Source organism: Strix uralensis, chromosome 7 (genome assembly GCF_047716275.1).
Source record: "Strix uralensis isolate ZFMK-TIS-50842 chromosome 7, bStrUra1, whole genome shotgun sequence".
NCBI lineage: Eukaryota > Metazoa > Chordata > Aves > Strigiformes > Strigidae > Strix > Strix uralensis.
The window spans coordinates 23,494,042-23,521,338 of record NC_133978.1 but is presented as its reverse complement, the minus strand read 5'-3'; the positions used below and the strand labels follow the sequence as shown (position 1 = coordinate 23,521,338).

Sequence of the window (27,297 nt, the reverse complement as noted above, 5' to 3'; positions counted from 1 at the left end):
TACAGCTGCCTATAAACAAAGATTTTTTTTCTTTATTTTGGCACGATAGAACAATACACAAAATGGTGTTGCTACACCAGAGTAGAAGTATATTTCCTGCACGCACACTCCTGAAGAATGAGGGGGAGACATATATACACAGATTATGGCTAACACTTGACTACAAGCATTTTTTCTAAGCTTCTTGAGCCAGAATACCCATTTGAAGTATCACTAAGACTGCAGTAAGCAAAGAATTTGCAAGTGTCACTCTTTCTATAGACATCCTATCAAAGCTCTTCTGTTAGGGAGAGCTCTACAGGAACACTGCTTACAGATTACATACACACACACACACCCCCCATCCCCCCCAAAAATCAAAGCCTTTCCTACACAGTATTTTTCCTGAAGTCACAGTCCAAACAAAAACTGATCTATTAACAGAGGCAGTAAGTCCAGCAGAAGAGTGTGGTCTCTTATAGCCAAGAGACAGATTTAACAAATAAGTGAATTTAATTTCATTTCTTTTAAATCATTAACTTTAAAAACCACTTAAAGCTAACTTACTTGAAATCTATTTCCTGCTCAGCAAAATATTTGGCAAATTCCTGCGTCACCTCTTCACGAATTTTTAGTTCCAGCAGTAACTTATTCTTCTTTTCAGTAATAAGTTTGTTCTTCAACTCTTCTACAAGATTCAGCAGCATCTAGAATTACCATTAGTATTAAGTTTTTCATAAATAAATGGTTTCCCATAAGTGAGATTTTTCTCATTCCTCAAACACTACCAACACCACTTTACCCTTCCACCTGAAAAAATTTCTTCCAGTTCTTTTATTAGCTTATTCGTAAACAGGAAGATTTATGAGTAGATCAAGATATCTGTTTGGTACTAACACAGCAATTTATAAGTTTGCCCAGAGCAGGCATTTGTAAAGAACATTCATTTTATTACAAGAATTGTTGAAGTTGTCTTAAACAGACTTAAGCTCCACAGGATCTGGCTCGGTTTCCAGATGCTCATTTTTGGGGCAATATTAATGAAACCTCCACAAAACAGTTTCTAGTCCTCAGTTCCCTCCTCATCTTCCCTAGAAGTGACTAAATTTGCTGTTCCTTAAGGAACAGTTTTCAGCATTTTCTTGTACACAGAATACAGAGAAACAGTCTTCTATATTGCTAAAACCAAGTAATACTTGCTGTGCATTGACCATAGGCTACCAAAAGGAGAGAAAGCCAAATCTGCAATTCTTACTGCTTAGTCTATATTTAGACACATTATAGAGTTTTCCCACAACAGGCATCACACCATGAGTAATCCCACTTTTAGTTCTTAATGCTGGATTTAGATAAAATAAGGGTGATCAGAAAAAAATAAAAAAAAAAAGAAAGGTGAGAGGGGGAAAACCAGAATAATACCTTGCTTCAAGACTCCATGCTACACTAATCCTTAACATACCCCTGGCACATACCATGTACTCTTTTTTTCCAATAAGAACTTTATTATCTTCATGTTTCTGCACTGCTTCTTCTCCTGACATATGCTGTTCCTCCATCTCATTATCATCTTCAGTCACATCTTCTAAGCTCCTGTCCCATAGGACAGTAACTCTTTTCCTTGAAACTGGCATTTTAATGTGATTAAGTAGTGATGATGTTGTTGTTTTCTGGTCAAATGACTGATCTTGGACAAAAACAGATGTGTCCATAGCTAAAACCTACCCAGAAAACAAAGAATAAAGTCTTCAGTATTTTTTAATCCTCTACTGGCACTTCCAAGATATACCTGTTGCACTTTCCTATAGGTCTCCTGAGCATAGTACTCCCCCAGTCTATCATCTGTTCAGAGTTACTACTTCAACTGGTTTCCAGCTAGAGTATAAAGGAGTCACTTTAGAGTCTAACCCTTCTTTTGATTGCAGGAACACCTAGTTTCACTAGCTTGACAACATACAAGAGGGTTGCCACCTCATGCACCTTCAGATTTCTGTATTTCCTATACTTTGAGTTTCTAGTTGCATTACACAAATGCCATCCAACAAATTCTGTTTGTTTTAGTGTTGTACTTAACCGATTTAGATGAGCCCACATTCTAATGGCCTGGATCTATTGTCCTTTGAACATATTTAACTGTCAACAGAAGTTTACCATGGCTTCTATTAAGGCTGCAGCACTGATCCCCAATACTTTTGTCTTCCAACTCCGCCAGGGTTATATCACTGCACTTACTCCTACTCATTCTGCTTAACCTCCACCTTCCCACTGAAGCTTCTAAGGACATAAAGACGACCTTTCAAATTCTCTTTGGTGCTCAATCTATATATTTCAGGTGAGCAATATTCCAAATTAAGATAGCAGTAGTATATGAGGCACCTAGACTTGCTCCTAGGTAAGAGCATGCTGTGACTACAGAAGAAAAATTCACCCAGATCTCAGGGAATTTCTTCCAAATATAGCAAGTGTCTTGTCAGTCTGGATATTTTATGGGAATTATATATTTTTAATAGGAGATGTTCCCCCTCCCACAAAAAAAATATATGTCCCAACAAAGCCTTTTTTAAAGCTTTACAAGGAAATAAAGCCTGACTAGGAGTAATTAGAAAATATGATTGCAACATGAGACAGAAAAATCCAGTAACTAAATTCATATTCTTAGAAGTGAGGAACCTGTTCTTTAAAGGCAAATCAGAAGTACTGATCAAGATAAACTACAACACACTTACTTTTTGTGCAATGGCCGAGAACTTTAACACATTGAGTGTTTCATCATATGTTGAAGCACATTGGTTTATGTTTACTATCATGTATACCCTCCCCTTTCCACTGAAGAATCCTTGAAGGAAATGAGTTAGTTTACTTTCCCGAAAGGGTATGTGCTGCTGCAACCTTTAAAGACAAAAGAACAGATGCCCAGATGTTTAATAATTTCCAGTCAGTGTAAAAGCTACCCAGCATGAAGACTTAAAAATATTTATTAAAGTAGTAGTCATTAAATAAATTAAAATTGTTTTGGACTAGATGCAGCTGTTTGTAGAGAGACCATGTGGCTGTTGTGACTGTGGCTTTAGCCATTATCTTAGATAGGCTATAGCAATATAACCAATGGGAGCACTTAAACTGAAAGAGTGTTCAACGTTTAGCCTTGGGCAGGTCACATAGCCTCATGTTACATCAAACTATACCCCAACCTCTCTCTTCCCTTCCACATTAATGAAGAGAACATATCTAGTTCTAGGTATGCAGTACCCAACATTATCAGAGATCTCTCTCACTCAGTATCCGGCCTCTGAGAACGGACAAGAGCAAGTGCCTATGCAAGAAAATGAGTATACACCAAACACATGGAGATACTTTTCAGAACTTTCTTCCTAATCTCCCAGCAGTTTGGCACTTCCTAAAAAAATAAAAAAAATAAAAAATAAAACAATAATAATAAAAAAAAAAAATCACAATTTGTGCCCTTGAATTTAACAGCTGGTGATGTAGTTTTTGATGTTTATAGGGAATTTTATGAGAATTCCTAAAACATGACTGAACACACACTTGCCACCAAATAGATTGCCTGCATTTTGGACACATAACAGCTATTCAGTTATATGAACAGTGCTACAGAACTCAGGAAGATAGTAACACTCCTACCAGAGTACATAGACAGCTCATAAGTAGCTTTGCTGCAGGACTGGTAGTCCAAAACAATTTTAAGAAAGTTACTATTTCCTGTTCAACTTGCAAAGAGCATGTATTAACACTTTAACAATATAGAAGAAATGCTCTGAAGCATGATCTCTTAAAATTCCAAGTTATTAGGATCAGAAAAAGACATTCTGAATACATCAACAGCCCTCTAAGCAGCCGCTAGTTTTAATGCATCCTTCCTATCTGGAAAGAAAGAAAAATAAGACAGACTGTAAATTCACAAAACATAATCAGGAACACACGCTAGTAAAGCTTCTTCATCTTAAGGTGTTACAGACTTTGAACAGGCTGTCAGGAAGAGTGCTACGGGGTAAGTGAATTTGGCAAAGCACATCAATCAGCAGACTGAGTTCATTTAACTTCTGGGACAGAAATAGAGCTGCAAATGAGAACATGTGGAGAAAGCAGTTCCTAGACAGTTATATCCAGCTGTGACTATATATTGTACTGTTTTTAGACAACTAGCTTCTTGTATTATTTCACTCTTATTTAGATCCCCAAGCTAGGGCATAAATAGTAGGAAGGCTTTCTTTTGTCTGCATATGGCTAGCTGGATCAGGAGGAGAGTGTTAAAAGTTATGTCAGTATTTATTAGAAAACAGACAAATTTTCTCAAATGGTGCACAGTTATGATAGCACAGCAATATTCTGCTGATGAAAAAATGTTACACTAGAAGTATAGACAGTTGAGTTAGTTCATAAGGAGTAATAAAAGGCTAAAAATTTGACACTTACTATGACACTAGTGAAAAGGGGGTTTTAAACTTATTCAAAAGTTCGATTTTTTGATAAACAAAGCTCAGAAGAGTAAAGTTAAGTTGCTAAAATATACAATAGCATGCTTAAAGGAGATTAGAATTGATGATTTAAAGAGCAGAACAAGGCAAGTTTAAGATAACTTTGGTAGATCGACAAGTCTATACATCATTTCCACCAAAAACTTAGTATTAGCATTGCATATTTTAAACATTGTAGGTAATACCTAAAAGCCACAACCAGTTTGCAATTTGTAAAAGGACTTACTTTGACTGTTGAGAATTCTTGAGTGCGTTAATACACTTGCCTAGAATCAGAAGAGAGGTGTTTATATTTCCACTCTCTTTCAATCTATGACCTTCATTGTGGGTCTTGGCATATCTTTCTGAACCAGCAAGATCACACATTGACAATCTGAAAGCAGATAAGGAAAACTCCCTTTATTTACCTTAGAACATGCACAAATTATTCACTTTTTAAAATGATCACTGTTTTTAGAGGAAGAATTTCTTGATCTTCATCTGCACGAACACTTCCATCCTTTTCAGTGTTGCTTTCCCAATCAAATTTTACATTACTTCCGGACAAATCTTTTCCCAACACACTTCTTATTCCCCCCCCTCTTCCTTTTGAGGACTTAGATGAGTTCAGGTATATAGCAGGCTAACAGAACCTTGTGCTGAACAGAGGGGACAAAATATAGAACAGCACTGCAACCTGATGGCTGGAGATAGAGGGCCAAGTACTGCATGATTGTAGCAAGTGGGGAAAAGGAAGTGGGAAGTGGGTAGAAAGTGCATGAGTTTCTACCAGGAAGCACTGGGTATATAGTCAGTACCAGTACACCAACACAGAAGATAATTGACAACTTCATCAGAAAAGAAGAGAGGGTCTCCGCTCTGAACTTACTCATTGACTCGGGTCACTTGTGGGGCTCCTGAATCTTCAATTTTTAGTATCTTAACTGTGAATATGCTGTGACTAAAAGGAAAAGTTTAAATCAGCAGAGAAGATAAAGTAGACTAATACCTTCAAAATATTTTTAGCCTCCACAACATCTGTTCAAAACACTGTTGAATCTGTCAACTTGTCTAAGCATATACTCTATCAGATACAAACTTTTAAAGAGATGCTGGTGTAGCCTTTATTTTGCTTTTTCCTCAGACATTTAGATGGAATAAAGCTAAGTGCTTTTGCTTGAAGGAGAGTATTTGATAAATCTGTTAGCTTTTGTACATGTTCATCTTACTGAAGGATTGAATCCTTTTAACTAAAAACATTGGGTCACATAGTGCTAAAGGATGCCAAACCTAGATATCTAGACCCTGTTAAAGCCTCTTCCCCTCCTAAAAGCCACAATCCATATTTTAATTCCCCCTTCCTCCCAGACACCATCCTATGCCCAGTGCTATTCAAAAAGTTTCTCACCTTCTGCTGGAGAAAGTATTTAGCTTCGTGCTTGCGATACTCTGGTGTTTCAACCCCAGTTTTAGAAGTCTAAAAGCTTCTTTAGAATCAGAAATCTGAACCCACTGCAGATCTTTAGGAAGAATAAACATGGTAATCTTGTAAATATCATTATCAAAAAGAAAGAAATGATTAGGGGATAACATATGCACACCAAGAATAATATGTTTATTTGAGACAAAAACATTTTACTAAGCATGCTTCAGACAGAAATTATACGATGACAAGATCAAGATTCTTCCTTCCATGGGAAAGGAAGGGCACATATCTCTCACCATTTCATCCTATTAGCACACAGAAATATGCTCCATCCAAATTAAGTGAGCAACCTTAGCCTCCACTCTGAAAAGCCAAAGCATAGGATCTAATATGAGCATGAAAGCCCTATGTTCATCAAGGCAGAATTCTACCTGGACAGCTTCTCTGGTTTAGCCTATGATTTTGAGGGCAGGGGGGGAAATCACCTAGACATCTTTCAGGGCCATCAAGGTTAAAAAAAAAAAAAAAAAAAAAAAAATCAGTGAAGAATTTTGTCTGCAATATGATGACTGTATATCACCTTGGTATGGGCTAGAGTAAATACCTACAACCCTACTAATGGAACTTATAATATGAACATTATGGCCTCTGTTAAACCAGAGGTCACCAAAATTGTACTAGCAAAAATACCAGCTGTCACAAAGAAAAGTAAGAAAATCATCAGCTTGTTTTCCTCAATAACATCAGGAACAGCCTTATACTTCCAAACATTATAAAAAGAGATTATGCTGAAGCATAGCTCAAAGCAGACTATTTCCTACTTCACACATTTTCTAGTCTTTGAAGAAATGAAGGAGTTGGGTTTATCATCTGATTCAGCTTTTTGAATTATAGTTTGGCATATGAAAGATAAAAGGAGCAGGCCAAACACCTACAAAAAAGCCTTTAATCTAGAATTGGTGTCTTGATTTTCCAAAGAACCTATAAATCAAATAGGATTTGAAACCTGTTATTTCCATGGCCAGAAACAAACACTGAACTGTTAGAGGTCTGCTAACTCCCCACCTCCCCCAACCCACAACAAATTACATCACAGGCTTGATTAGAGTACTGTAAAATGTAATTTGCAGTCAGACTGAACTTTCTCACATATTCTCTGAAAATACTAAAAAAATAGAACTGTTGAGCCAATTATAACTATAGGTAAGAATTTGGAGTCTTTTTTAAGAAAATGGAAAAAAACAAAACACTAAAAAATTTGTCAATTGTTCTCAATATTTTTCCCATTTCAACGAAACATCAAGGCAGTGGAGTGCACGCAGGCTTTTAAGAGTTACAGTTAACAACAGAGAGAAAACACTATTGAAGGTACAGATACTTCTGTGTATGTAGATTGGTGCCTTTCATACACAAGGTAGACATTTCTAGTGCCACAGTGAATACAGTTAGGAGTTTTCTAATCTAGAAATAAATATTATTACAGGAAGACTGACTTCTCAAATTACACATTTGGCATTTGCAATGTATTCTAATCACCTTTTACATAAGAACATCCCTTGATATCTTGAGCAAGGCGTAGTGTTTTTCTTTTCTTGTCATTTGACATAGGAATCAGTAGATCATAAAAACATTCATTGTAAATCTCACAAAATGAAACCCAAAGAGAAAATTTCACGTGATTTTTCGCAGTTGTGCTAGATTGTTCTGAGCCTTTTAAGAGTTCTTCCAAATCTGTCAAGTACAAAATATTACAAGTCAGTATAGACCTTGTAAAATAAACTTTATTTAAAAAATTAGTAAGTGAAAACTGTTATTACATCAGCCTTCTAAAAAGCACTTACCCCAGACAAAAATACCTTGAAACTTTTCTCCCCTTAAATATCTGAAAGTCACATGCTTACCCTACATATTTGCCAGACATCTAATCTACCACTTCCTTTCCCACTTGCAAATTCTATCAAAAACATGCAGCTTTGTTAGAATTATTCAAGTCTCTTCAATATCTTCAGAAGACAGAGAATTAAACTGACAAGTACATGTCATTCTAACATTTTAAAGCAACCCTAGTATTTAGGTAGTTTTTAAATGCTAGAATTAGGTTTATCTAATTACATACAGGGTCAGGATACCACTAGAGACCATAGCATAAGTAGTACTATTTTTCCTTGCCATAGTTTCATCTCATTTAATCCCTGTTCAGGTATACTTCTAAGCATTTTATCCTTGTGTTTTCTGGCCAGATAACTTGATCACTATCCAATTCACAGGCATCTAAAAATGCCAAGTAGTCATTTTATTATTAACATAGGCCAGAAGTCAGTTGTTGACCTTAAGAAAGCTTCTTTGCCTGCTTTAATTGCAATTCTTTAATATAAAACATACCCTTACGATCAACTGGTGCTTTGCTGTTAGTGCTATCTTGATGGTCTACCTACAAAACAGAACAGAGGCTTTAAGATACATCCTTGACAGTAGATCACCAGTTACTTTTGTAACAGCTCCTACTAGACAGTAATACAGTGTAGTTGCAATATGCCAATACAAAGATCCTGACTAGGCATCATGTCTAGTTCAATGCACCTGTTCACTCCTATTGAAAGGATTGTTCTTACCTTAATACTCATCCCTGACACTTCCCTTACATCAGGCCCTATCACAGTATATAGCATTTCAACTTGCTGAGCCAGAGGAAAACTAGCCACAGAAAAATAGAGGGGTGGGACCCCACAGAGAAACAGGGTGATTTAACAGGATTATTTGTGGAAGTCCAGTTGTAGTTTACACATTATTCTTAACCTGGTGAATCTAGAGAGTCTGGAAATTTTTTATTATTGGTATTTTGCTAATTCAGGATTCTATATCTTACAGCTTCCTAGGTCAACTCTCAGAAACAGAGGTAAATGTAGAACACTTGTTCACTTAAGAAATTAAGTGAACAACTTACTACTATATGATATAGTCTGTATCACAGTTGAGATAAAGCCTAGGTTTTAAAAAGAGAAGGAAAACTTCCTTCTGCTGAACTCTTAAAAACAAAAGTAAAACAAATCCCTACAGATAGAGGTTAATACACATACACTCCATTCCCACTCTTAGTTTTGGTTGGTTTTTTTAGGCACAGAACTGCAAAGAAGTGTAACTCATCTACCAAAACCAGTATGCTTAAGAGAAGAAACATGGATTAAAATAAAGGTGTGATTTGGGTTGGGTTTTTTTAATGTTTTGTCAAGAGCATATGTCATAGTTAAATACATAAGTAATCAAAACTTTCAGGTTTAAGCTTTACATATATAAAACACCCACCCAAACCTCTCTCTGTTGAAGTAGGTGCAAACTTTGAAAACTGTTGTTATAAGAACAATACTTCAGCTTAGAAATTTAGTGGCAAAACTACAGGGGACACATACATGATCGTTATTTCTGAAGCCCTTAAAGACTGCTAGAGCTAGATATAACATATGTCTGTGCTTTTGAAGTGAAGTCTTGAGGAATTCTGCTGCCACCTGCCTTCCACACTGGAGAATTCCAGTTAACTAACTCGGATAAAAATCAAGGTAACAGATATATTCCATCCCACAACAGCCACAACACTGCATTATAACCTAGCATACCACTAGGCAGATACTTAATTCTTTTCACTAAAAATAAAAAATGCACTGCAATCCCTTTCTAGTTCAAATTCCTAGCATATGCTCAGTTTTCTTACGTTATTGCATTCATTTCAGAGTTAAAGACACCAGGAAAAAGGTATGCTTATACAAAATACAAATCCCCACAACTGTAATTGGACTAAACAGCTTTAGAGTTCCAAGCAATTCATGAAACTGAAGTGTATTTCTGGACTACTCAACAGTGAACTGTTTAAGAATAAAGTCCAGCAGAAACCTGTTTTAATTCAAATCTTTAGAAGTCCAACAGCTTTATAGCTCTGCTGTTCCAAAAAAAACCTTTGCTTCCTTTGAGGTTATTTGTATAGACTGGAAGAGGGGAACAACCTCAAAATCATTAATCTCTTTCAAGTATCCTGGAAGAGAGTAAATTGTTTAAAGGAGCAGACCTACTAGCATCCCCACAGATGGCAAGACTATTTGCATTCCGTCCTTATTAAGCACCAGTAATCCCAGAGGATAAATTATCAGATGCTCAAACTATAGAAAAAAACTTAGTGTTTACATTCTATAAAGTATTCAGCCACAAGGCAGAAATTCACAGAACAGGGTTCATCAGCAATACTGCTCACTTTGCTGCTAATCTGAATAGCTACCTGACAGCAAAGACACATCCATACTTAAATACAGATAGTTGCTTCCCATTGAAAAATTAATATGGTAACATTGAGCTATCTAAAGATGCATGTACTCATCAGTACAGAAAGAAGTGCTCCTCTACCTCTTTTGTTAGGCGAAGTATCGAATTTTTAATAGCAGTTTCTTCTTTCACTTGGTCTCTAGTCAGCCTTATATAATCTCTGCACCGATGGGGTTTGAAATCCATTGCTGTGTATAGCCTCCCTTGAATACTTTTAAACAACATATCCATAGTCCTTGGCAGAATACCGATGTCATCTTCTGTCCCTGAAAGCAACATACCAAAGAAAGATCTTAATTATTACTGTGAACAAGATATACAAATAAACAAAGACAGAAAGATAAGCAACTCTAATCTCAAGGCATACATTATGAATTTGGAGGCCACTTACAGCACGAAGCAGTGGGTTTTTTATTCTCAAGGTAATAGCAATGTCATTAGTGTTCTGAAAGGTATTTGGCTTTCAGCAACAGCTCATGCTCTACCCCTTAGACAGTAAGGGACAGAACATAAAAACTGATGGGGTGTTCTGCATAAACTTAGCCTTAAGGAAAAAAACCAAAACCAAACCAACCACAACCAACGCACATTCAATAGAGATTTGCAGTTTTTCAATTGCATTTTATAGGCTGCCTTCACTCTCTCTCTCACGGAAGTAATCTGGAAATACAACTGATGACTCATCTCTCAGCTGCAGTCCTGTACTAATTCCACAGACCCTACAAAAAAAGTTCTAGAAGCCTTGTGAAGACTCACTCCTTTCCCTGTCCCAGACCCTTTCCTACCAAAGCATCCTACTTTTGCACATGAAAGGCAAAAAGGAGTCAGATAAAAGCCTCAGTGAACACTTGATCTTTCTGAATCCAGATGCAAGTTTAAAAAGGGTTCATTTAACTTTGATTTCTAAACCAGAGAGGAGAGGAAAGAGGGGAGAATGGAAGAGAAACAACTATCCTGTCTCAGACTGACAGCATTATCTTCCAGCCTCTGATAATTTCTACTGCTCCTGAGACAGATGGGCTTTCACCAGTTACAGCACTAGCTGTGTTGCCCAAGTCAGAACCTATGTAAAATCTAGCTGGCACTCAAACACCAAGCTAGGAACCAAATAACATATTAAAGTACTGTTGGATTACATTTGTTTCTCCTCATCTACTCATAATTTTTTGTTTCTTGTAATGCCACTTGTAATTCAACCTAACATGAACAAAGTAGCAGTCACTGGCAAACAATGAACAGTCCTAAAAAAACCTGTTGCATCTTTCACTTAAGTCCCTTGCCACTGACTGAATACAGACTCCCATGTAATGCCAGAAAGGAAAGGCTATATTGACAATACTGGGAATAACAGAAGAGGAAATCATGGCACCCCGTAGGCAACATTCTGCCCTGACAATTCTTATCACAAGTTGATAGTTAAGTCCTAGAAAAATATAATAGCATGAAAAAGTCTCCAGAGTCTGAAAAGACATGAATCAAAAATTCTTGAAAACCCACACAATATAGCCCAAACTAGTCAAGCATGCGGGACTGTACACTTTAGGAATTTTGGGGGTTTGTTATTTACCTATTATTTATTAGGACAGAGCATCCCATTATTGCCCCAGATTAATGATAACTGAAAATACTGGCAGTAGTCTTTAGTTATAATCTACCTAACAGAAGATCACTTAGAAGACAATGTCACTTCAATAAAGATCAATTTCATATGGCATAAGACATATTGTCCTTCTACTACTTCTGTGTATAAAATAAGCATTATAGCATCTAGAACTGCCATTTGATTATAGGAGAAATTGTTTCCATCTAAATCAAGCCACCTTATTTGTTAAAATGCTTTGAAAAATAATTAAAGAATGACATCTTCCAACCAGAAAGGATAATGAGCTTTAACAGTACAGAAACAGTACATTGGAAGACAAGGTCTCCTAGGATATTATTGATAAACTCAGAAACTTGAGACAAGACAGAAATAATTGGAAGTACTCAAATATGTTTCAAAACACTTATGCTCTGCCTGTAATAACTGAAACAGACTCAAATGCTATTCCTTATTTGGAGACAATGCTTATAAGATGCATATGACCTTTATAATAATGATTAAAAAATATTAGTCTGGACTTACACACTTTTCACATTCTGATATACAGAACACACATTTTCTTAACTCCCCCCTCCTCCCTCTAGATACTTGGAGGAAAAAAGAAGTCACACACAGCTGGTTGAAATTATTACAGTCTTACAAAGCAATACCACTGTATGTTTACGTAAACTCTGGCAGCGACTGTCAGTTGGCAGTTTAGTGATATTTGTTATGGAAGGAGACTTTCAAAGGCTATTTATTATTGTTATTATTCAAGAGAAGCCAATGTACAGGGCCTACAGCTTAAATAAAGGAAAGAGTTATAATATTTCTGCTAGAAGTAATCCTCTCAAAAAAAAAAAAAAAGGAATTTCATTCAAGAACACATTTCTACTTATACCTTGGAATGTGTAGGTTTTCCCAGCATTTGTAACGCCATATGTAAAAATAAGACGATTATATCCATCTAAGAAGTCTTGCACTGGTTGCTTCATGGTGCCTTCAAAAAATTCTTCTTGAGTTGTTTCAGGGGCAAACACCTGAGCATTACCAAGAAACATCTTTATTTTGTTTCAGCAATCATTAGAGACTTTTAAAGAATCCTTTAAATTCTGTATGTTTATAATCTTAAAGACTATTGACAGTTTAAAAATCTAGTTGGCTTGCTATTTAATAATATAAAGTTAAACAAATTTTTCCAGGAAAGTATTAAAAATTTTTAAAGACAATTCATTTACTTGTGAAAAAGTGAACTTCTGTCCAACAGTTTTTTCACTCAGTCGACTCAAAGAATTTTGGGGTGGCTTCAGTATGACACTTGTTGAATCTTCAATTGAAACACAGCTCTATTAAAAGGAACCAGAAACAATGCGGGCATGAAAAGAGTATGAAAAGCTCAGCTTAGAGGAAAAAACAAACCAAAAACCCCAAGCATACATTTAAGGTATTTTTAAGCTATATAAATGTCACACCTGCAATTCATTTTCTCTCTCCAACGATGTAAATGGCCTAATACGCAGGCAAACTTGTATGTGTCCCTTAGGCTCCAAAATGTTCCTCTTAAATAAAAAAAAATTAAGGAAGTTAGAAATTTGACTAGATTTTTTGTTGGATAGCTATCATGTTAAGGCAGTTTTATTTTCACCAGGCTACTTTGAACAGACTTATTTGATGACAAGAGAAGCAAAAGTAATTCACTACATCAGTTTTCACAAGTGCTTAGGCCTCTGCAGAAGTTTGCTGTGGTAACTTAAGAGTTCATAATCTTGCAGCATATATATATACACACACGACGCTAAGGCAATGAGAAATCAAGAATGAAACCCACAAAAACATTCCATGATTAAGCTGCTCCAAGACTGATGCGCCCAATAAGGTATCAATGCAGTGCCACACAACTTAGTCTAATCCTATCTATCTCCTCCAAATTAAAAACATACTAAAGATGCTTTTCATCTTCTCTGTAAAATTCTGATTATTCATATTGATGAAAAGACTAAGCTTATTAAAAAATATCCAAACAATGCAAACATTAAAGCTTTCTTACCTGGCTTGTGTCCGAGTCTGAAGAAACCAAAGAAAAATCACCAGAGAGATCTGTTTTAAGGTCTTCCACACTTACTGGCCCTGTTCTTTGAAGTGGCTCAGCACTAGCAATATAGGATGGTCTGAAAAATTCCTCTTTATCCAAATTTGGTTCCATCCTGCGAGATAAAATAAAATCCTTCTTTTGCTTTCTGATCACATAACATAGAGCTTCTGAAGTCTCTTATATAAGACAAGTCAATTTGAAACTGATAACTGCAGTTTCTTTAAGGAGAAAGCTTTCTTTATCCTATTCAAAATTTACACATCAAGTTTCTGATAGCTGGGGAGAGGGTCTGAAATGGGGTTCACATCATGATGAAACAAGACCAGCCATTCTTCTTTCAATGCAAAGCAATACCAGGGAAAAAGCCTTACACATATACCACAACCTTGCTAAAACCCATGTCTGACAAGGAAGATATAATTAAAAAATAAAAACACCGAACAATCATATTGTTCCACATCCGTTTCCCATTATTGTGTCCATTTAGAATAAAAGTTCATTGCAAGAGTAACCCAAACTTCATGGTTATCTCTGCAGGACCTGATAAATAATTGGTATTATAAATATAACACAATGTAGCTTAATACATAACAGAGTTCAGAAAAATTCTGAAGACTAACAGTTTTAGCTATTAAGGGGACACTAGAAAATTAGAAGACCTCATGCCAGAGGGCAAGTTACAGAACTGCTTTTTAGTAACTTTTTCACTCATTTTATAGATCAGCAATTCATCTATTAATCCAAAATGTAATGATTTTTGTGCATCTCAGAATCTGGGCAGTGAAAATTGCTATAGAAAATGAAAGTAAATTGATTCAGTGTTGATAGTAGACAGGTAGATTTCAAAATAATCTTTAAAAAGTACATTTTATTTCAAAATATTAGTATATTTTGTCTGCACTTCACTCCAATTGCTTTTTCCTGTGATGTTACAGATGTGGCTTGGCAGCTTTTGTTATGGATTAAGTTTAACTCATTGGGCTCACAGACTATGACAGCAACTCACTGGGCTCATAGACTATGGCAGCAAGCATTCTAGCAATTAGACATCTACCACATGATCTCCTACAGTTTTGAAGCTTTGGACATGATGATTCAATGGTCTAATACTACATTCCCATGTCTATGCTACAGCAATGTATATATATTTTGTCTCTAAATACTAATGGAGAACACACAGCATTCATTAAAACAGTGGACAGACCAGGGCTGGTTCAAAGCCCTTTTGCTCAGAAAAGGTGTTGCCTATTAAGCAGTTGTAATATTTTTGTTCCCCCCAGCAAAAAAACTGAAATATACCAGCACTTTGGTGTCAAAACATTTAACAGTTCAGCTTTCCTATCTAGCTTGTAAAAGGCAGATACAAGGCTTCATGAAGCTAGACAAACTTCACCAAGAGGCAAATGAGGTAAAGCTATACATAAACTAAGCAGCAATGTTTAGTTTAATCTACAGTTTTTATTTTTGTCAGAAAACTATATGAAAACCAGGGAAAACATGGCCTGAAATACTGACAAAGCTTGAACAAACACCAAGTTGGGAATAAGCTACTACTGGAAAGAAACATACCTGTGCTGTCACGATCTAGAAGTCTTACTCATCAGCTGCACAAAGTCACACCGCAAAACTCTTACCAGACCTTGACAGGAAACATATTTGTTATGTAACTGACATTTTAGTTGTTTTAAATATAAGCTTATTTTAAAGTGTGATTTGTCGAGATTATGCTCTCACTCTGTGCTTTTTTACCTAAGGGGCAAAATACAAACATTAAACTATGCATGCAAAGCTGGAATGCAAAGCATTCATATGAGCCCAGCATTCAGATAAGTCAGGTTGATCCACTAATAGCATGTAAAACACAAGATGCAAACTGTCCATCTGTCTCTACACTGTGTCATACAGCACTGTAATTACCTTAGATGTTCTAGGGTAAACAGGTATACTGCCTGGCTGTAGCCACTAAAATGTACTTGTATACTGGGATACGTTATTGTAACTCTGCTTATCGTGACAACAGAGTTTAGAGCTGCAGACACCTTAAGAGAAGGGTATCCAGAATGGCACACAAAGCAAAACACGGTCACGGTACACACACAACCTGTAGCACTGTCAGACAGCACAAAGGTTGAAAAGGCTCCAAACCTCACAGCTGGCAGCTTATAAAGAAACATAACGCATCAGTACTTACACTTTAAAAAATTTAAAAGAAAAGTTTTCCCTCCGCAATTACCAATCTCTCACTGCAAGGCTTCGCAGTGTTTTCCCGTTCTTACGGGACACTGCCGCATGGCCTCATCATAGCCCTGGCCGCTACCCGTGACTTGCACGCCCCTCAGCAGTAAAAGTTTTCACACACACATACCCCGCTCCACAACTTTTCACCCACCGTAGTGCCAGGGGAGAAGCGAGGGGAAGAGGCCTCAGCACCGCCCGCCATGCAGACCCCTCAGCACCGCTTCCCAGCTCCGCGACCCCGAGGCCGAAACCGCCGCCTCCTTCCCTCCTCTAGCGAGCGGCCGGCAGCCCGACAGCCCCACAACCCCTTACCGGAGAGGACACGGCAGGCTGAGCGAGCCCAGCCACCGACCTCCGCCAGGCGAGAGCCGCTCCGCTCTGCCGAGCGACCCCAGCAACCGTTGTCACTCACCAACAAAACCTAACATGCACGGCCGCGATTCTTTTCAAATCTGACCAATGGCGGAGCGCGGCGCCGTCACGCGACCGCCGGCAAGGGAGGGCGGACGTTGCCGCGGCGAAAGGCTCGGCGGGAAATGTAGTCGGGGGGGGCACGCGGGGGGGGCACGCGGCGGGGCGGGGCGGGGCGGGGCCGGGCCGCCAGGCTGGCGGGGCGGGGGTAGGTTTCCTCTCAGGCGGCGGCTGGGCTTCGCAATGGGGGCGCGCTGCGCTGCGTTCTCTGAGGCTTCTGTGTTGCAGGCACCCGGAGCCGCCAGGGCCCGCCCTCTCAGCGGCAGCACGACCTCGACTGCCCCGGGAAGGCGCCCTGGCCTCGCCAGGCCTGCCCCGCGGCCTGCCCTCACCTGCCTGCCTCGCCGGCTGCAGTGCCCGGGCTTTGGTCCCTCAGGTCTGGCAGAAGGATGTATGTAAGTTCGAGCTTGTCGATACTCTGGGTGATGAAAGTGATGCTATTTCCACAGGCGTTTTGCAGGCTGAGAGGCAAGCTGAGGCTTTGCAGTCTGTATATAATCACTGTTTGCAGGTAGTGAAAGGGAAGAGGCCAGGTGATGTGCTCAAGCTGCAGATGCCCTATATCGGAGCAGGGATAAGCACAATTGGGAAACTCCAATTTTAAATTCAGGCTGTCTTGTTCCTCATCCTGGATTACAATACTGACAGAGTGACAGCTGTAGAAAACACTTTGTAAGGTATCTTTGTTTAAAGCTTTCCCCAGGTGGAAATTACTGTTTGGTACCAGGTTTGCATGATAGGGATTTCATTTCTTAAACATCAGTAAGAGAAATCCTTTGGCTTCATTTTCAAAACAGTATCATAATGCCAAACAGATCATCCTTTTCTAGAATGTCAGTGTATGGAAATGTATGGATTTAGGTAACAAAAATCACCATAAGTTTCTCTTTAGACTCAGACAGGAATTCTTTGAACTTTATAATAAAGAACGTCTGCCTGTTTTAAATTGAAATAAAAGGACAAGTAACTTGAAAGTAGTCAGTAACTACCAAAAACAAACGTTTGTCTTTCATTTGAAGAAAATGCCAGCTAGTGCAAGCAATTCTGTAAAAGAATAATTCTACACAGATCCTGTATCAGCTGCTTTGATGAGGTTGTCTTTAAGATTATATCCCATCTTTTGTTAAACAGAGGTTGTGTCATATCAGTAAAAGATGTGTGCTTGATTTCAGTTCAGATGCAGGCCATGTTGCAAGAGTTGGTGTGTTTTAACAGCAGAAAGTGATGCGATTTTGGATTTGAAATTGCTTGCCAAACAAAACCGAAAAGCTCTTGTAGACATTCTTTAAGACTTAGGCTAACTTTTTAAAAAGTATCTTAGTTTCTATCCTGAACAGAACAGTGAATTCAAACTACTGAACTAACCTAATGCCAAACCACCTTTTTCATACCAGGAAGGGACTGAGAATGGTTCTCAAAGAAAGGGGAAAATTAGCTCCTGCGAGCCAACCTGAAAGTTGTTCTCTTCTACTTGTTGAAAAGGAAAACTGAAGATCTTCTCGGAATATTTTTCAAGGTGTATTCCTAAAAATGTTGGGTGCTGTTTCCTGCAGAACTTGGGGCATAACAAAGCTCATAGTACAAGCAGTATTTTGGTTTTGTTTGAATATTAGATTTCTGAAACTGATTTTAAAATACTTCACATGCTGCATAATTTAAACTAGTATCTCAAAGGACTACCATCAACATACTAAAAGAGCAAAACACAATCTAACATGTGCTCCTAGCCTCACACAAACCATGATAAAGAAAACATTAGATCAGCATAACCAACCCAGCCTGTTTTGGAGTGGGAGATGATGAAACTCCATCTATGTAAATAACCTTTATGGCTTTTCACCAATATATTCTCCTTAAAGTGGTTTGTGCAAGGACAGCCAGTTGCAACAAAAATATCTGCTGCCAAAAGTGTTAACTCATTAGCTCCTGAAATTTGATTATGTTTCTTTTTAAATCCTCTATAACTTGTGGAGCAAGGTTGCCACTCTGCAAGGGGAAAAGATTTTTTTATGAATTACTTGTTACAGCTCTCATCATTACCCTTAGAAACTTATGCTCCTTATATTTGGGACAGGGTTGAAAAGTTGTGGATAGTCTCCTCATCAGAGTGATGAGATGATGCCCTCTGAGACAGCGTATCTCGGGTAGCTTTTACACTGCTGTCAGAAGTAATTAGAGACACAGTCAACACTTCTGGGACTTGGCCCAGCATCCTTCAGCACATCTGAGCAGCAGCCAAACCAGAACTGGCTTCAGTGTCTTTGTACTCAACTCATCTTCCCCGGGGAACTGACAAAGCACTTCAGTTTCCCCTCCGCACTCCTGGTTCTGCTGCGCTTCCCTGTGCCCTGACAGCACTGCCTTCCCATCCTGGTTGGAGGAGAGTCCTTCTTCTGCAGGGCTTGTTTGGAGCTGACTGGCAGGAAAGCTCCCGTTCCTTGTCACAGAGGTGCCTTGGAGGAAAATGGTGTGCTGCATTACCTTCTTGGTAGTCTGCCATATCAGCCCCTTTTCACCTGTCTTTCAGGGCAGTGCGTGTCATTTATCTTGTGATTTGCACAGTCCTGTGGGTGCATTTCACACTGCCTTTAATTTGAACCTATATAGTGGTACCCTTGTTGGCCCAGTGCCATCAGTTGCCTTCAGGTGACATTATTTCTAAGTCATATACAGCTGATTTTGTGAACTCATGACTTTGCAGGCTGTTGATTTGTGTATTTTTCTTTACTGATACAGGTATATTTTCCTTTACCTCTTTTAAGCAATAAGCTGCTTCTTCAGTCTCACATTTCCCAGTTCATCCAATATATTTTTTCCACAGCTGACTTTCGATTCTTCAACTATTTGCTTGTTTCCTGCTCAAGATTAGCTTTAAAGGCACAAACTTAAGAGAAAAATGACTTGAGTTTGTCCATGTAATTGTTGTGCATCAGCGTGCATACATTCAAGCCTTCCCTTGAACCGAGGGTCGCAGAGGCAGTCAGTGGCAAGCAGACGATGTTCACGTTGCGGTCCGGTGTCAGTCGGCCAGCACAGCGTCGCTTCCTTCAAAAGGACGCGAACTTACGTCAAATTAATGACGGAAGACAAGGTGACGCGGCCCAGAGCGCGAGGCCCGCCGTAACGTCCCGCCGTAGCGCCTCGGCCCCACCGGCCCGGCAGCGCTGGCGGAAGCCGCTTCGGCGGGGAGCGAGGCCACAGCCCACCCGCCGCCGCCCCGACCCCGCCGGGCCCTCGGGCCCAGCCCCAGTGGAAGGCGCCCGGCCTGGCAGCGCAGCTCGGCCCGGGGGCTGCCGCGGGCGCTCCCCGGCTCGGGAGGCGTCGCCCCGGGGGCAGGTGACGGCGTCGGGGCCCGGGAGATCGGAGCGGGGCTGGGCGTTCCCGGCCGGGAGCGGGTGGGGTCCGGCCCTGCAGGGCGGGGGGCGGCTGACTGAAGCCCTGCGGCGGTGCGGGGCCGGAGCCGCAGCCGGCCCCGGCGGTATCTATAGTCGGGGCCCTTTCCCCGGGGGCAGGGGCTTTCTGCCAGCCGCCGGCCTCCAAATGCTGCGGCTGTTTCGTGGGTAGTTTGGTTAACTGAGTAATTGCGGGAGTTCGGGCGGGGTGGGAGGAAACCGGCACTGGAAGGAGTTGGCGGATGATCGTGAGGCCGCTCCCTTGAGGTGCTCTGGAAGCATAAAATATAGTCTGGAAAATGAATCCCAGACCCACCGGCACATGGCAGTGTGAAATAGCCAGCCGGGGGCCTGGGGAGGAAGGAGGGGATCGCTGATGGCTGCTGGAGGCAAGCCATAGCGACTGGTGCTGGACTTGGGCCTTGACACTTGGCCTCTGGTGGCTTCCCAGCACCAGGGCTGGCTACTGTGGCAAGTAAGGTGTTGGGGTTGCCTGTTGCCCTGTGGTCGTTTAAAAAGTCATTCACTGAGAAGAGACAGGGAGCTCACAGCTGGAGGCATGGTTGTGTTAAGGCATGTTTAGGTACTGCTGCATGTGTGCTTTTCATAGATGCAGTGAGGCCACCTGGTCCCATGCCAGTGTTTTGTGTAATAAAAATGTGCTACATGTGCTTAGCATATAATTTTAAAATCTTCATAGCTTCATTTGAAAGCATGTACTTGGCAAACATAGTATTACTCCTTGAGCAGGAGCTGTGTTGTTTTACATAGGAGAAGATTTGAACTATATTTACTAAGATGTATTTTGTTCAATTTGAATAACTCAAGACAGTCCTTGGAAAGAGTGCAACTGAGACAAAAAAGCTATTGCTGTTTCTCCCTCCACCCTGGTTATTCATTCTACCCTTTGAATTATTGCATAATTCTCTGATGAGCTAAAGAGATCATTTCAGCTTTAACCAACCTTTTAATCTTGTAATTAAACCAAAAAGTTTCAAAATCGATTATTCTCTGCAATACGGTAATATAAATGATTACTGTTTTGAAGGTCAGATTTAGCATTTTGAAATCCGAACCTTCTATCTCTCATCAACAGGCTTAAAAATGTACCTGAAAACATAATTGTGTGTCTTGGATCATTACGCTTACCAAGTATATGAGAGGTTATTTTAATTCAAACAGCTCTTAAAGAAGCACGTGTAACCAAGTGCCTCATAGTAATAGTGTTCTATACTGGCTCTAGCAACTAAAATAAGTGAATGGCTTGGATATTCTGAGGAATTACTAATGCAGTTTTTTTCAGTATTAGTGTGCTGTATATTTTTTACATCCATCCATCCATCCATCCATCTATCTTTAAATCTTTTGTTACTATGATTAGGAAGCTTTTCAAGGCAGGATCATTAGGGCCTTCCATTAGCGCAGTTGTACTCATGTTTGCCTAATACAGTGCATTCTTAACCTCACAGGAGCTTTTTAACATCATCACAGCATAAATGATGATAAAGTATGTTTCTTAAATGTTTCTGTGATATACCCTACTCATTTAAACTGCCAATTTGGAGTAAAATTTAATAGGCTCTCAAGATGAATAATAATTGAGAAATATTTTGTGTATGTATGTGCGTATATATATATTTATATGTTTTACTACTAAAGGAAACTGAAGCTTTACTAACTGGAGGGGAAAAAAAATCAACTTCTATTTTTCTGCGTTTTCTAGGGACTTTCTGTAACTCTGGCACAGATGCTGTAAGACCACCAGTGATGGCTAAGTATTTTACTTCTTTATTGATGAAAGGGGCTGAAGCATTTAGACAGGAGTTGGCTGATCAGGCCAAACAACACAGTATCACAGTAGTCAATATAACAGCAAAAGTGGCCTCCGTTGGAGAAAATGGTAAGAACTGTTTTCACATTGTGACACAAGTATTTGTCCTGTAAATGTTTTGTCTGTTTGATTCATTTTGTTTGTCAGTGTCAATGTCTGATTCAATTTGTTGTCAAATGTCAAAACATTCAGCCCGTTTTGTCTGACTGATTCATAGTCATGTAGCAAATAGCTTAGCTATCAGGTATTTAAGACACGTCGTGAATAGTAAAACTATTGTTTAAAAAATATACGGTCAAAGGTTTTTTTGTGAAAGTGTATTTATACAAGAAAAGATGACTGCTCTTAAATTGTGTGCTGTCTTATTTTTAAGAAAAGTCTGCATAGATGGCTTTTCCGTAGAACTGGTTGCTAAATACAGTTTCTGGGGCATTTGTGATGTGCCCCAGAAAATTAACTCCATCCCAGCCAGAGCCGGTACACTGTCTCACTTTGGGTTGTGATCATGCTGAATCATGTAAACCAGACATTTTTGAGTTACTGGTAATCACATAACTGAAAACCTTGACATAGAATGCACAAGCAGAAAGACTGACGGTTGGTATCAACTAGGTGTGTAATATTCTTCTCTCCTAGTCTACATTATACTGATGTCTCAGAACGTACTGTTAGAAATGGCTATACAGCTGGAATAATAAATCGAATCCTGTACTTAGAGAAGTCAGTATGAGCTTTGCCGATGTTTTCACACAGCCATCTTCGTTTTCCTATGGGTTTCAAGTCTTACATCCTTTGGACATAAAAACAGAGTGGTATGGTTAATGCAGAAGGACAGATACAGTACAGGAACATTGGCTACTTCAGAAAATGTTTTTTATATGTGCTGCTTATATTTCATGAAGGGTGTTTGAACTGTGTATCCAAATATTGTTTGGTTCCCTAAAATGTCCCCTTTTTTCTTTTTTTCTTTTTTTTTTTTAATTTCTAAACCTGTGCCTGTGTTCTTCAAATATTGGCATAATGTCTTTTCAGCTCTAAGTCTGGGACTAGGCCTGTTCTGTACTTTTTGCCATACGTGATGTTAATTATTTTTTTTGCAGACAGTATGTTAGCTTGTAACCTCCAGGTTAAGGGCTGGGCATGAATTCCAAATCTTATTAGTAAAACTATTTCTCTCCATGTGTTGTTGATTCTTTTTCAATCATCCACAGAGCTGTATAAATACCAACAAGGGTAACCATAAATTAAAGGTAAAAATCTCAGGATTGACTTTCCTAAAATGAAACATATGTTTGAATTTTATTTCAACTGAGGTTTCAGAAGTTTTATTTCAGTTCCAGGCTGCTTATGGAAATTCTTCATGGTGTAAGAAATTCAAGCTTTAATCCTTAGGATTACTTTTTTGAGAATACTGTTTCTTCTTTAGTAGCGTTATGTAAAATAGAGGCTGTAAATAGCTGTCTAATGGTCCCAGAGCCCTCAGAACAGCCCAGAAAACTTTACCAAAGGCATTCTGTTGCTCGTTACGTTCTCAACTGTTGCTGTCCTCTTACTAGAAGCTTAACAAGATAAATAAATTGGAACATGAAGTCAATACATATCTAGAGTCATGCAATTCTGAAATGGGGAAACTGGCCAAGATACCAAGATATATCTAAATAAATATCAGATATTTATCTGATAGCTGAAGAAACTGAAAGATCTCCACTAAAGGGGGGTGTGCGTGTACATATATATATATATAGTTCTGTGTAGAAGCCAGAAGACTGGACACTTCTGTGTCTCAAAAATATAAGGTGCCTCAAAAAGATGTGGTTCAAGAGCAAGAAGCTTACTGCTCATGTAACATGGGCTAAATCCAAGGAGCAGGATATGTTACAGTGCAGCCATTACAGTATTTCAGTGTAGTATTACTCATCTTTCTGGCTCTGACACCCAAGACAGAGCTTCTTTTATCCTTGGCAAGTGTCAACTGTCTGTCTTGACCTCAGAAACTAGTGCCATTCTCTGATGTTATGTACCATTCCTTGGAATGTCATCATGGCTTTGGGCACTCGGGGCTTCTCCTTGAACTTAAGTGAAGATGTGACTGGAGTGGGATAGTCATGCCACTGACCTTCAGATGTTTTAACTTGGGCTTCCTGTAGAGCCAGTGGTGAGAAATGCTCAGAATAGTTTCAGGCCTAAGTTAAACTCTTGTTCTTTCCAGCTATGCTACATGGTACAGCTAAGCAATATAACCATAACCTGAATTGCCCCCTGGAGAAACCTTGCTTTCTAGCCTCTTAGTTTAGATGTTAAATTTAATGTCTAATATTGGGTAACACAGTTATCCTAAAGCATGATAAAAGGGCAAGAAATGAGCATTTAGAAAACAAATTTCTTAACCAGTGACATCTTTAAAGGACTTGAAAATAATGGCTCTTTGACAATAACAAATGGCCCAGGGCATTTCCTGTTTTGGTCTGAGCTCATCTTCCTTTTTTTTTTCTTTTGTAAGCTTATATTTTAGTAGTATTTCAGGCTGGCCATTGCCCATCCTGTAGGAAAAACAGAAGGCAGGGAGCTTAATACACACTAGACATCTGCCCTGCATAGAATGAAGTCATACTCCTGAAAAGAAGAGCCTGTATTTGTGCCATGTGATGGGACTACAGTGTTCTTTGCAGTCCTTGAAGAGAAGCACAGTCTTCTTCCCTGAAAGTGGACCAGCAGATGAAAGATGATGAAAACTCATGAAGTCCCTGTTGCTTCTCAAAGGGTGGATTAATGAGCAGCTAGTTTTTTAAACATGTTTTTATACCATTATTTTCAGCCAAATCAGCAAGTAGATCTACGTGGCCAAACAGGTGCTGGGACAGCAGAAGAGCAGGCAGAAATGCTGGTGGGACAAAAGAGCAGGGCTGCTTCTCATCTATTAGGCAGTCTTAGATTGGCTAAATTGCCTCTGAAGTTGCATCTTTGGCAATTCTTCAGCAAGGAGTCAAATATGCAGGAGGCTGGCTGGATTGCAGCCTTTGGACATATCCAGACTTGCAGAGTTAGAGAGAGTATTTCCAAATGTCGTTCAGCATAAAGTTCTCCCATTTAATGCTGCCCTGATGTTGTCACAACATGCTGCAGCCAAGGATGAGAAGAGTTTTGAAGCAGGACAGGCTTCCTTACTGAAAGTTTGCTCACAGCTGAAATCTGAAGAAATTGAAAGGTTTCCACTGAAATGATGAGTGTTACCAAGCACGGCTGATCTGACCCTCTGTAGTCAGAATAAACCCCATTTTGCAAAAACTGAGCTGTAAACAGCAAAATTCTGTTGTTAGTAATTCAGTTTTGTGCATCTGAGTTTCCCTTTGCTGTTTCAACAGATTATAGGATCTGACTGCAGTTCCAGTCAGGTGCTTTTGTATAGTGTTGCCAAGTACTGTCATAGTATCACGCTTCATCATGTATGTGGGTGCACTGAAGAATACACAGACATTTATAAAGCACCGTAAGATCTTTCTGGGTGAATGGCATTATAAACCTAAGATAATTATTCCAACAATCCAAAAATTCTGTATAAAGCAGATTTTGGCATTGTGAAAAGAAACAAAACGTGCAACAATTTAGGGGTAAGAGAGGAATCATTTTATTTTAAGGATAATATTAGTATAAAGTTAGAAATGAGTCATTTTCTAACTCATTTCTAACTGGGTGACTCATGCTCTTGGCAAATTAATTATCCAAGACAAATGATTCAGAAATAGATGCTATAGTTTTATTATTTTTTTAATCAGATGGCTATTGCTGTTACAAATATACATGAGGCTTGATTTCAGGTATAACAAATGTAGCTATATGCTGCAAATTATGCCACAGTGCTGCTTGAGTATGTGTTACACATGCCAATTTTTCTTATCTGATGTTTTGGTTTCAGTTTTAGGTGAATGCTGTAGTAGCTACTGGGTGTCTAAAGCAGCTGTGGCCACCAAGAATCTCAGCAGTGAACTTCAACAAGGGAAGTCTAATGTGGTATGTGTTTCTTTCCATACAGGAACTGTGATTTATTAAAGCCTCATCACAGGAACATTCCTATGAATAATCTTTTCACCTCAGAATTCTTAATAAATTGTTTGATTAATATTATTGAGAACATTGACATGGGGATGATGGGAAGATCCATGCCATCTTTGCTTGGGATGGATATATTGTATTGTTGGCTGTAACCCCCTGTCTCTGTTTTCTTTCTTTTTCTCTCCCTGCCCTCCCCCTTCCTCCTTGGCTGCAGTTTGTAAGGTAATATCACAATGCAGGTTTGATCTGTTGAAACCACAGCTAATGCCCATGCCTGCCTCTGATGGGAAGAGAACACAGACCACAAGTTTGGGATTTCTGGCCTCTTTTTAGGCAAGTCTGTGGCTTATTTTCCCCTTTGCCCCCCAGTTCCCTTTGTTCCTGCCCTTCCTCTGTATCATTAATTCATATCAAAGTTCAGTGTTATTGGTTGCTGGGAACGCAGTTTCATTTGGCTATACATACACTCTTCCCTAAAAAAAGTTAGATACTACCTCCATGTTGCATGTTCATTGTGCAGTGAAAATATGGAGCATGATTTTATTGTAGTAGTTCTGAATGATTTTCAGCTGAAGTAATGAAGAGGAAAGTCAGGCACATTTTTGTGAGGTGTTCATGTTTCTCAGCTATGATTCTTAAATTGGGAGTTTTGAGTTTTTATTAACATTAGAAATTATTCATGTTCATTGCCGATACCTATAAATCCTTATTCTTAAAAGGTACGATATTTGCTAGCATAGCTGAAATTACTCCTGTAGTGAGACAGGAGAATGTCTAAGGAAAACTGCATTGAGTAATAGTTTCTATTCTCTTTATTTTGTTCAATTGTAAATATAGTAGACAACAGATGAAATAGCTATTGACGTAGAGAATAACACAAATTATGTCAAACAAGGACTTCAAACAGTGTGTTTTGAGGTCAGTAACCTGTGTGCCTAGAACTTTGGTCACACTGGTGACAGCCAACTGACATAACTTATGTGGATGTACACGCAAAGATAAATAGGTAGCTTTTTGCTGAATTTTCCAAGCAGAACAGCAAGATGTCAGTGAAGATGTATATTTCTAATAGGTTCAAGGTGCTTCAACAAAGGAAGCCAATACTGATGAGTTAACTTGCTGAAACTGCAAGAGGTTTTTTTTGCTTGGTTTGGTTTTTAAACCTAAATGGATCCTGTTTTCAATAAACAGCATGAAGGAGGAGTCTTTCCAGGGCTCTGCCATATCAAATAGAAGACAGCATGTTCTGTCTGATGAAATGTAGGTTTGACTGCTAATCGGCCAACGCAAAGCATTGCTAAATTAATAGCCAATTTTGCCGAGAATACAACTTCTCAGGAACTGAAGGTGTTTCCTGAATCTGTGACTGGCTGAGAAAAATGGGAATTCCTTTTAAGAAAATCAGGATATTCTGATTTTTTCAAACAGAAGTCTTTCATATTTCCATGTCAACACT

At 39.0% G+C, this 27,297-nt stretch overlaps 1 protein-coding gene across 3 annotated transcripts in view; it reads right to left on the bottom strand.

The window, feature by feature from the left end:
- KIF20B (kinesin family member 20B) overlaps window positions 1-16,543 on the bottom strand; it is a 44,695-nt gene extending 28,152 nt beyond the window's left edge. For 2 of the 3 annotated variants that reach the window (XM_074874905.1, XM_074874907.1), the window contains exons 1-15: window positions 16,510-16,543; window positions 15,429-15,498; window positions 13,815-13,971; window positions 13,240-13,326; window positions 13,006-13,113; window positions 12,669-12,807; window positions 10,267-10,451; window positions 8,260-8,308; window positions 7,414-7,608; window positions 5,860-5,971; window positions 5,341-5,412; window positions 4,699-4,845; window positions 2,703-2,865; window positions 1,452-1,697; window positions 547-686 (exon numbers count right to left, since the gene is read on the bottom strand). In XM_074874905.1, coding sequence (XP_074731006.1) covers window positions 547-686; window positions 1,452-1,697; window positions 2,703-2,865; window positions 4,699-4,845; window positions 5,341-5,412; window positions 5,860-5,971; window positions 7,414-7,608; window positions 8,260-8,308; window positions 10,267-10,451; window positions 12,669-12,807; window positions 13,006-13,113; window positions 13,240-13,326; window positions 13,815-13,970 — 1,799 coding nt within the window. In that variant the 5' untranslated portion in view covers window position 13,971; window positions 15,429-15,498; window positions 16,510-16,543. Of the gene's footprint in view, window positions 1-546; window positions 687-1,451; window positions 1,698-2,702; window positions 2,866-4,698; window positions 4,846-5,340; window positions 5,413-5,859; window positions 5,972-7,413; window positions 7,609-8,259; window positions 8,309-10,266; window positions 10,452-12,668; window positions 12,808-13,005; window positions 13,114-13,239; window positions 13,327-13,814; window positions 13,972-15,428; window positions 15,499-16,409; window positions 16,484-16,509 lie in introns of those variants that run through there. The other variant, XM_074874906.1, reaches the window with a different exon arrangement.
- Window positions 16,544-27,297: the final 10,754 nt, after the last annotated feature.